Source organism: Triticum aestivum, chromosome 7A, assembly GCF_018294505.1.
Source record: "Triticum aestivum cultivar Chinese Spring chromosome 7A, IWGSC CS RefSeq v2.1, whole genome shotgun sequence".
Taxonomy (NCBI): Eukaryota; Viridiplantae; Streptophyta; class Magnoliopsida; order Poales; family Poaceae; genus Triticum; species Triticum aestivum.
The window spans coordinates 1,733,095-1,743,636 of record NC_057812.1 but is presented as its reverse complement, the minus strand read 5'-3'; the positions used below and the strand labels follow the sequence as shown (position 1 = coordinate 1,743,636).

The 10,542-nt window shown below is 48.2% G+C and overlaps 1 protein-coding gene across 2 annotated transcripts; it reads left to right on the top strand.

Moving 5' to 3' along the window:
* The first annotated feature begins 4,572 nt into the window (after positions 1-4,572).
* On the top strand, positions 4,573-10,040 carry LOC123149860 (protein MEI2-like 2). 2 transcript variants are annotated; one of them, XM_044569629.1, is made up of 14 exons: positions 4,628-4,788; positions 4,890-5,149; positions 5,273-5,328; positions 5,444-5,632; positions 5,902-6,371; positions 6,633-6,791; positions 6,875-6,991; positions 7,108-7,259; positions 7,435-7,526; positions 7,626-8,541; positions 8,633-8,717; positions 8,805-8,873; positions 9,022-9,201; positions 9,388-10,040. In XM_044569629.1, exons 3-14 carry the CDS (start codon positions 5,295-5,297, stop codon positions 9,529-9,531), a joined length of 2,607 nt encoding a protein of 868 aa, XP_044425564.1. In that variant the 5' UTR covers positions 4,628-4,788; positions 4,890-5,149; positions 5,273-5,294; the 3' UTR covers positions 9,532-10,040. The 2 variants fall into 2 exon arrangements, with proteins under 2 accessions (XP_044425563.1, XP_044425564.1); XM_044569628.1 differs by lacking the exon at positions 4,890-5,149 and having other exon boundaries at positions 4,573-4,788.
* The last annotated feature ends 502 nt before the right edge of the window (positions 10,041-10,542 follow it).

Here is a 10,542-nt window from a genome sequence, read left to right as displayed (position 1 = left end):
GTGGAGGGGTAGGGTTTCGGTGTCGGTGGTTGGCTTAAATAGCCGGACTAGGCACTACGCGGGCCGCCGGAGCAGCGCCACACGGCGACATCGGTCCGACGGAGGATATGAGTTTCGGACCGCCTGGTTTTAAACTGTTTTCATGTGGGACCCCAGCATCAGTCCGACGTGGCGGGCGCGTCTGGGCACGCCCGGACATATGAGACCCGTTTGAGGCGCCCGTCAGGGTCGGATTTTCGAGATCGGACAGTGAACGGGCCGTCCATCCGGGTGTTTGGGGCGGGTTTGGGACGTCCGGTTGAAGATGCTCTTAGGACAGATGGAGTACTAGTATTTGTAGTATATAGTATAATTATGGTTTTGTTGATGAGGGAGGGATGGGCCATGCATTCCATGTAGTATTGGTTGCTGGGGTGATGTTATCCGCTGATTGGAAACACTATGCTGCTACATGTATGATGACGAAGATGATGATTATATATATAGATTACAAATGGTGCTTGCGACTGGTTGCTTGTTTATCTCATTCCTTCAATGCGCGACTTTAATTTAGTACTAGTAGCATGATGCATATGCGCGACTTTATATATATGTAGGTCGTCTTCTAGTGGCGTGCCGTGCCGACGGAATCCTTACATAAATTTTGCTTATTTTGCTCAAGACACTGTTAGCATATTTAACTAGGTAGCCATTGAGTAGTAGAGCTGTTGTTGCAGAGTAACCAATCAATCAATCAATCGAATCAAATCAACAAAATGCTTGTGTGCTTTGAGTCGATCAAAGGACATGTAAGTACTAGCAGATGAATAAAAAACACACTAGACTAATTAATTTCAAGGAGGGTAAACTTAGGAACGTTGATTGTTGACCGGATTCCCTCGACCTTAAACAAGATCACCAAGAAAGAGTACTCCTAACCCTCCTCGGCAGGTGGTAGGTAACTTGTGGGGATATGCTAGCTAGCTACAAGGTGTTGATGTGGTTAGAGTTCACACGCCATTAGCAACCCCCTAGCCTCCCTCACAAATGTTAGTGGTGGTGGTGCTTATCCCCAACCAAGACAAGCCAAGAGTATCAATTTAACAAGTGATCATCATCAGAGAGGGATATTCTATCTATCCTCTCCTTTTTTAGCACACAAGGGAGAAGCAAGATACCAACACACAAAAGGGATTATCCATCCATCCATCTATGTATGTGTGCACCTATAAAGCAATCATCGTCAACATCATCTTCATGGATGGATGGATGGATGCTCGCAAGTCACATCACCATCAAAGACTTTCTCCATTCCGTCCCAACCATCCTTCCCCTTCCCATGGATTCGACTGTAGCTATCTCTTTCTTTTCTTCTTTCTCTTTTTTAAGAATGAGAATTGCAAGCTAGCAAGGCAGATTCTGAATTGCTGGAATCTGGATAATATTGGGCGGGCACATACATGTATATCGATCAAAGGAGGGAGGAAGGGTATCGGCCAAGAAAGAATAACTCCAAATGTACCAATTTTCCATTGCTATAAAGTAGGAGGACAGCTTCCTTTTCTTTTCATGAAAAGGAAATGCTGCAAATGAAAAGATGATGGATAAAATAGCCTTGGTGATATGTACGTATAGAGAGAGAGACAGAAAATTCACTAGCTTCAAGGATGAGAGAGAGAGAACAGAAAATGACACTAGCTTCAAGAACCGGAGTGAGACACGGGTAAGGGCAACTCCAACATGGCGATTCAAACGGACACACCGTGTGTTCGGTTTTTTTTCATTTGGGTGGGCAGGCGCACATCAAAAGTATGTATGTGTTCGTCAACCTGCCAGTGCACCCAACGCGCGACTAGGCTGGAACGCCCGGCACGGGAACCCTTTCCGGCTCCAAATGCTAGTCGTTCGGCATGTTCATGTCCGGCAAGGGCACTGGGATCGCCGCCTCCTATTACCTCTGGCACGTCGCCACTGAAACATGCATGCGGGCAGGCATGGGCGGCATAGGCCCCAGCCGCGTCACGGCGAGGGGTATCACGCGATGGCGCCCTGAGAAGGAGCCGACCTCGTGGTCATACTTCCCGATCGTCCACTTCCATGACATTCCGGCGGTGGACGGTGGACTTGGGTTTTGACTGGTTGGCGGCAGGGGAGCAGAGTTGGGAGGGGAGTGCCTCACGAACGCATGACATTGAAAAAGGACCAGGCAAGAATAGTTGGGTGGCGGCCGCGTGCCCCGTGGTGGAAATCGAGCAGACGTGCAACATGTTCGTGTGGATGCAAACCTGGCTCAAATTAGAGGCCCGTTTATATCCCCATGAACACAAACGTAAAATGGGTCATTGCATTGGCATGTGGTTTATGATCACACGGACCCAAACAAACGTGAACGAACAAAATGAGTCGTTGCGTTGGAGCTTTCTGAGAGCATTTACAGTCGAGCGTCCTACACCCGCCTTAAACGTTCGGGCGGACGGCCCGGCCACTGATAGCTCATCAAAATGCGATCCAGACGGGCGCCTTAAACGGCCGGGCTGACCGACATCCCTCATATCTAGTCCAAATATGAAGCGGACGTGGGGATCCTGGGCGCGTTTGCTATGTCTGACTGACGTTGGGGTCGCACGGGAAAACACTCCGAAATCCGGCGGTCCGAAACTCGTCTCCATCGGACCGACGGCGCCGCGCGGCGCCGCTCCGGCGGGCCACGTAGTGCCTAGCCCGACTATTTAAGCCGATCGCCGGCACCGGAATCCTACCCGTTCCGCGCCGCCGCCACTTTCCACTTGCCATCTGGCACCTCTAGTAGCCATGCCCCCACACCGCCAGGTAAGGTTCTACCCATATCTAACGCTGGAGAGCCAGCTGCAGGTCCGGGCAAGGCGCGAAGTCCGGATCGCCTCGGGCCTACCTCCGGATGCAGTGGATCTAGCCGTAGAAGGATATGGAGGATGCTGGGGACGTGGATCTGCACGCGGAGCAGCAGGTCATCCTCGATTCCCTCTGCTCGAAGTCAGATGCGGAGGCCAGACGCCCTCGTCGGCAAGAGATCCATGAGATGCTCGTGTATATGGATAAGGAGGAGCCAGAGCTTTCGTACGCGCCCATCCACCCGGCGCCTGGCACCGACGTCGTGACATCTCCGACGATGAATCATAGCCAGTGTGTCCTAATACATAGATTTAATCTGTATGGTTTGTATGAATCTAGAAGTTGAACTCATATGCAGAGCAGGAAATTGGCGTGACCAATCACTGTTCGTGGACACGGCAGGTTGCGTCTGTCTGCGAGCGTTTAGAGCAACTCTAGTAGACCCTGCAAAATACCGACCCGCAAAACGCGTTTGCAGTTTGATGAAGATTCCGTTTGCGGGTTAAGAACGAGCGCGGCCGAACAGAAACCGTAGATGAAACTACATAATTTTAAAAAACAGTTTCGGGGAGAAATCGCACCATAGTAGTTCATCACATACTACATATTTATACATGATCAAACACTAGTTCATACTGCATACTACATCAGTACTAGTACTAGAGGTGGGGGGGATCTCACGGGGCGAGCTCGCGGCCATGGATCTCACGGCGACGAGCTCAATCCTCCTCGCCGGAGCTGCCGAGGTCGATGTACTTCTCCCTCAGCTCCTTGCGGATGCGCCGCCACTCGTCGTCCTTCTCCTTGGCGGCGAGTTTGGCCGTGACCGCCTGCCGGAACACGAGGTCTTTGAGCTGCTCGTGGTGGTGCCGGCGCTCCGCCTCCTCGTGCAAGCTCCGCTCGGCAATGGCGGCCGCGAGCGTGTCGACACCGGTGACGAAGTCCTCCGTCCCGATGACTCCGCGACGTCCGAGCTCCTCCGACCACACCCTTTTCACGGCGGAGGGATAGGGTTTGCGTTGTGACCCCGTAGATATACTGATTAGGGCCGGCGGTTTGCTGGTTGCGGTACATTATTATACGGGCCGGGCGAGTATGCGGATCTATTCTAACCATAAAATTGACCCGAATCTATATACTCATCGGAATTATGCGGGTTTGTGGTTTTTGATAGGTCTGCTAGAGCTGCGGGTCCGATTTGCAGTCCGGCTGTGGATGGTGTAAACCGAGGAGAGAATGAAGCGGGCGGACGCGAGGCGACGTTCCAATGCAGCATATGAAGGCAGGCACGGGCCCTCTCGCTCGCTCTTCAAGGAGGAAGGACCGACAGGGCGGGCCCACAGCCCGAGCATCGTCCTCGTGGGCCCACCTCCTCTCCTCTCCTCTCCTCTTGGCCACTAGCAGCACATGCGAGCTTTACGGATGCGTGATCCACTCAGTGGGGCTGACGCGTGGGCTCCCAGGTGTGCTCGGCCCCACCCGCCATTGTCAAGTGACGAAAAGGGATTCAGTGGAGGACGGATGGCCTCAATCATCATACCCGTCCCTATCCCACTACTACTACTACTATTACTTCCCATTTTTATTTCTTTTCTTAAAAAATGGGATGGGATTATTATATTTTGTGGATAATCATTAAGTATATTGTTTTTTTTCTGGGCGTCCAGTACCCAATTGCGTCGCTTGCTTGGGCCAGTAAAAAACCCATTTTTATTTTATTTCTCTCTTGATGATTCACTAGTGGATGGAGTATATATAAAAAACAAGAGAGAGACGAGAGAAGAGAGAAAAGATTTCGCCTTTCCCCTCGTCTCCCAAGAAATCGCTCCGTCCCGCGAACCAACGCAGCAGCACGCCCGGGCCGGAGACCAAGGCGAAGAGGGATTCCGATTCAGTCCAGCTGCTAGGGTTCCCCCGCCCCGCCGCCGGAGGCGCCAGGTCAGTCGGCTTCTTTCTTGGCCCCCCAATTCTTCTTCCGTTGGTGGGTGGGTGGGTTCTTGATGGGTTTATTACTAGTCTGATCGTCTCCGGTTACTCAGGGCTTGTTAATCTTCCCTGATTTGATTGCCTTCCTCTCTCCCCATCCATGAATGGACCGGAACAATTCCAGCTCTCTTACTTGCCAATAAGGTCGTATCTCCTTGATGTTCCCAATCTACTTGTCCTACTTGGGCCCTCTAGATTGGATTGGATTGGATTGGATTGATTGATTTCTTGATCGTGGCCAGGGTGGGTTCGGTTTCGTTTCCTTCCATCCTTCCCTGTGCTTATCCAGTTCCGAAATACACTCTTTGACCCGGTTTGTTCTTCAGTTACCTCCTTCCTTCCTTCCTTCCCCCACCAATCCTAATTCATCCGCGTTTTCCCCATTGACATACACACATAACTACTTGATGCTAAAATTAGCTCCATTTGCTTGCAGGTGCCCATCCCCGAATGCACTGATGGACCGATCGCCGGCACCTCTCAGCCCACCAGGTAGGCTCTGCTTCCTCCTCTATCTATCTCAATGTCTGCCCTGCCTTTGCTCTGTTTCCTCTGCTCCACTATCTGAATTATTAATATCTCTGCTTCTGCTCTTTTTCTGTTACAGGTTTCGCTGTGCCGCTCGCCGTCAAGAAGCGGCAGCAGGCGGCGCCGGGCTACAGCAGCAGCAGCAGCCCGTGGGGAGTCCCTCCGGCGCCGCCCCTGACAAACAACAACCCCAACCCGCCCAATGGCCTCAGAGCCGGCGACACCAGCATCTTCTCCACCTCGCTGCCCGTTCTGCCGCACGAAAAATGTAGGCCCGCCCGCCAATAATTGTCCCCTTCTTCTCAAGGAAGGATTGCCAATGATTGTGTATTTTTGTTTACCAAGTCTTGCTGTGTTGTGTATGTCAGAGTTACCAGTTAGCATTGTTCAGATGGATGCATGGAAATAGGGGGGAACACCAGTTTTTGCTGTTAACTAGTCTCAGCATTAGTTTGCCAGAAAAAGTTTGGCAAAATCCAAAATTTTGTCATGTTGTATTCCTGAATCCTCATCCTGTGCATTTCCTTTTTCTTCCAGTGAACTTTCCTGACTCCGCACATGGCACCCCTTCGATGGACGACGCATCTGCTAAACTGAAAGAATTCGACGATGATCCTCAGGGGAACGACTACCCGTTTGACTTTGATCTGCGGCAGATCGACGACCTGCTGCCCGATGAGGATGAGCTTTTCGCTGGGATCACGAATGAGATCGAGCCGGCAGGGCAGACTAACCCCGCGGAGGAACTGGAGGAGTTTGATGTCTTTGGAAGTGGAGGGGGAATGGAGCTGGACTCGGACCCTCTGGACAGCATCACAGCTGGTCTGGGGAATGCAAGCATAGGCGATGGGATCAGGGCCAATGGGGTAAACAACAATTTCGGTCTGTCAAACAGTCCTGGAGCTGTGGCTGGGGAGCATCCGCTGGGGGAGCACCCTTCCAGGACATTGTTCGTGAGGAACATTAACAGTAACGTCGAGGACTCTGAACTGCGCTCTCTCTTTGAGGTAACCAGATTTATGTACTCTGTTTTTTAGAGAGAGAACCAGATTTATGTCCTTTTAACCACTCCAATTTGTCTGTTATTACTCAGCAGCAGTAGGTGTATCATTTAGTATCTGAACATCTTCTGTATATAGGATATTTATGATCTTGACACCTTCATCTTCTGTGTTGACTAATCATAACCACCGTTTGTTCTTATCTGTATCCGTTTGATGTCGAATCTCAGTTGGTCTTGACAGTGACGTTATTGTCATTCCTTTCAGCAATTTGGGGATATCCGGACCCTGTACACCGCAACGAAGCATAGGGGCTTTGTAATGATATCTTATTTTGATATCCGAGCTGCACGCGGTGCAATGCGTTCGTTGCAGAATAAGCCTCTGAGGAGGAGAAAGCTCGACATTCATTTTTCTATCCCAAAGGTTTGTTACATTTCTCTTCTGCACACTTAGCCCTTGGCCGCAAAAGTAGTTCTTGAAAATGAATGCCTTGTTGGTCTTTGCAGGAGAATCCATCTGACAAAGATTTAAACCAGGGGACTCTTGTTATCTTTAACTTGGATCCGTCAGTTTCTAATGAAGAGGTTCGCCAGATTTTCGGAACTTATGGGGAAGTAAAGGAGGTCAGGATGCTACTCCCAAATTTTGTTCCTCCTAAATTAAGGTTTCTGCTTGAAAAATGCAGCTTCATACATCTTTCTTTTGGTATTCATTCAAGCTGTTTGATTTCTGTTTGCAGATAAGAGAGACGCCTAACAAAAAGCACCATAAGTTTATTGAGTTCTACGATGTTAGGGCGGCAGAAGCTGCTCTTCGGTCACTGAATAAGAGTGAGATTGCTGGAAAACGTATCAAGTTGGAGCCAAGTCGTCCTGGTGGAACACGCAGAAGGTATGAATGTTCCAAGCGTTATTGAATGGTATATTTGAATAAGCAGTAGATATGCCTGTTTGCTCCTCGAGAGATGTTCCTTGAATTTTGGACAACACAAATTTTCAGATATCTGTCTTTGATGACTTTTTCCAGTCTGATCTGACTCTTCTTCTATTTTCTTCTTCTGATTTAGCTTGGTGCAACACCTTGGTCATGAACTAGAAGATGAACCCAGAGGTTATAGGCATTCTCACGTCGGATCGCCTATGGCTAACTCTCCTCCAGGTACTTTACTGGATCAGTTTTAAGTCTTGTTATCCTCACTTTATCTAATTTTCTTCCAAACACCTGTTCACAACTAAGAAATGCATCATCTCTTGTCAGGGGCATGGGCTCAGTATGGTAGCCCAACCGACAACAATTTGCTGCATGCATTCAGCAACTCACCTACTGGAAACGGAATGAGCCCTATCGGAATGTCCCCTTCAATGATGTCAAATGCTCTGAAGATTGCACCAATTGGGAAGGACAACAACTGGTCTAAATATGATCAAGTATTCTCAAACAGCAACCAGTCCCTCGGCGCTGCGTTTCAGCACTCACAGTCATACCAAGATCGCAAAAGTGACCATATGAGCTCGAGTCCTGGGACATTAACAGGGCCTGAGTTTCTGTGGGGCAGCCCAAAGCCTTATCCGGAGCATTCCCAGTCCTCATCAATGTGGCGTCCACCACCAGTTGGTCATGCAATGTCATCTAGTAGCCGCCCTCAGGGTCAGGGCTTCCTGTATGGTAGTCGCCAGGCTTCATTGTTCGGATCTTTGGATCAAAACCGTCATCATGTTGGGTCTGCCCCTTCAGGAGCTCCGTTTGAGAGCCACTTCGGATTTTTGCCTGAATCGCCCGAGACATCGTTTATGAATCAAGTTAGGTTTGCAAATATGGGGAACATTGGCGGTGCTAACCGAAACGGGGGAAGCCTCATGCTGAACATGGCTTCTCGTGCTTCCCTGAATCCTGTCTCTGCTCTAAGTGGAAGCCTGACAGATAATAACTCTACTAACTTCAGACCAGTACCATCGCCAAGACTTGGGCAACCACCATTCTTTGGGAACACCACATATCAAGGACCTGGTTATTATGGACTTGACAGCTCCACCATTGAGCGTGGTCGTAACCGCAGAGTTGACAGCAGCGCGTTCCAGGCAGATAGCAAGAAGCAGTATCAGCTTGATTTGGACAAGATCCGTAAAGGGGAGGATACTCGGACAACATTGATGATTAAAAACATCCCAAACAAGTATGCCCGTGTCCTCATTTGGTGTCTTCTTGTGTGCTCTTTATATTTTGCTTGCTGGTTGTCCTTACTCATTTTTTCCTGAATTCGATAGGTACACATCCAAGATGCTTTTGGCTGCAATCGATGAGCTCCACAAAGGAACATATGACTTCTTCTACCTGCCAATTGATTTCAAGGTAGTATATCTGATATTGACTTTTTCAACGAGGTATTCAGATATCCAGCAGTGTAATAATTGTTTTTTTTTTCATTTTCCCCTGCAGAACAAATGCAATGTTGGTTATGCGTTCATTAACATGATATCCCCTGTGCACATTGTATCTTTCTACCAGGTATGTTTTCTTTGTTGGTCCTTTACATGTTCCATTGTTCTCTTACCGATCCATGTCTAGCTGAATTTCACAGCAGCCTATGCTCGCTGGTTGAATTAATCTCAACAGCTTGAAATATGACCTTTTGGATGCCTACCTTTAATTACAGGCTTTCAATGGGAAGAAGTGGGAGAAATTTAACAGCGAGAAAGTAGCGTCATTGGCTTATGGTAGGATCCAGGGAAGGAATGCACTAATCTCACATTTCCAGAATTCAAGTTTGATGAACGAGGACAAGAGATGCCGCCCCATTCTTTTTCATTCCAATGGACCAGAGACTGGAAATCAGGTAACAAGTTGTTGCATTGCATGCTGAAAGGGAAAGGCCATCTGTTTTGAAACATTAGTTGTAGTTCTTTCAAAAGTGAAGTGTAATACCCGGGGACACGATTTACTACCAGTGTTCTGTTTATGCAATTTTTTGAGCAATATTGACCTTTAATGCAAGTGCTCTAATACCATGAATGAAACTCAGGAACCATTCCCAAATGGGATATGCATCCACATGCCTCTGGATGGTGGGGCAGGCTCCAGCAAGGAGCCCCTCGGCTTTGAAGAGGACGACAATCCCAACGAGATCAAGATATCCGGGGAGAAATCCATGGTGGGGAGTTTGTAGATTATATAACCAACAAAGAGGCTCGGAGTCGCCGCCGCGGAGTCTAACTGTCTTGTAACGAAAGGCGGTGTCCACCCCCAAACTGTATAAAAGTGAGGAAGATTGGTTTAGTAGTGCAGGAATTATGGCGTGGCGTGGCATGGCGCATCTACCGGTTTTTGTCGCAGCGGATGTCGCCCCCCTGAAGCAGCGGCTTTGAATCGCAGTCGGGAGTTTGCTAGGTCCCCCCCTCTTTTGACCCCCCGAACTCTGTACAGATAGATGTGGGGAGTTGATGATGACTGGATGATGATGCTTTTGGTTTGGTTTTCTGTAAAGAACACCAATTGTACAGTCGGATGGATACTTGTGCTAGTTCTGCATGCTTTTATTTTCTGTATGGTTGAAACTCAACTCAAGACGGGTCTAATCGGGTGATGCCAGTGTGGAAATATGAATCCCCACATTGTGCATTATGAGTGATTCCTGTGTCAATTTTATTATTATGCAGAGCTTATTTCTTCCTTGTATGACGATGATGATTCATCTTCACCCAGAATTTACAATGCTCTTATATCTATCTGATCCTACTAGTAATTCACTTTCAGAGTTTGTTTGCATCCACATGTTTGAACATGAGCGGCCCAATGCGCCACTATATATGCATTTGCAATGTCCTGAAAATTTAGGGTTTGAATGATTGCTCAGTTCCATAGGTAATCTTGATTTTTGCAAGAATAGAATACCATTCCAAAATTTATAATGCTCAGACAGATTAGAGAGATTATCATGAGATGATTAGATGGTTGCCTCCTCTTTACAGGTGGGGTCAAATCCACACTTAGTTAACTTGAAAGTTTAGATTACTGAGTGAACTTGTGAAGAAATTATTAAATGATGGCCTCATCTTCGTCTTGGAAGTTCACTTAGTTGTGGACAATGAACTAGTTAGATGTTCTTGGCAAAACATCACTTTCAGTTTTTTGTTTGCAAGCAGGCACATATTTGAACATGGGTGGCCCAATGTGCCAC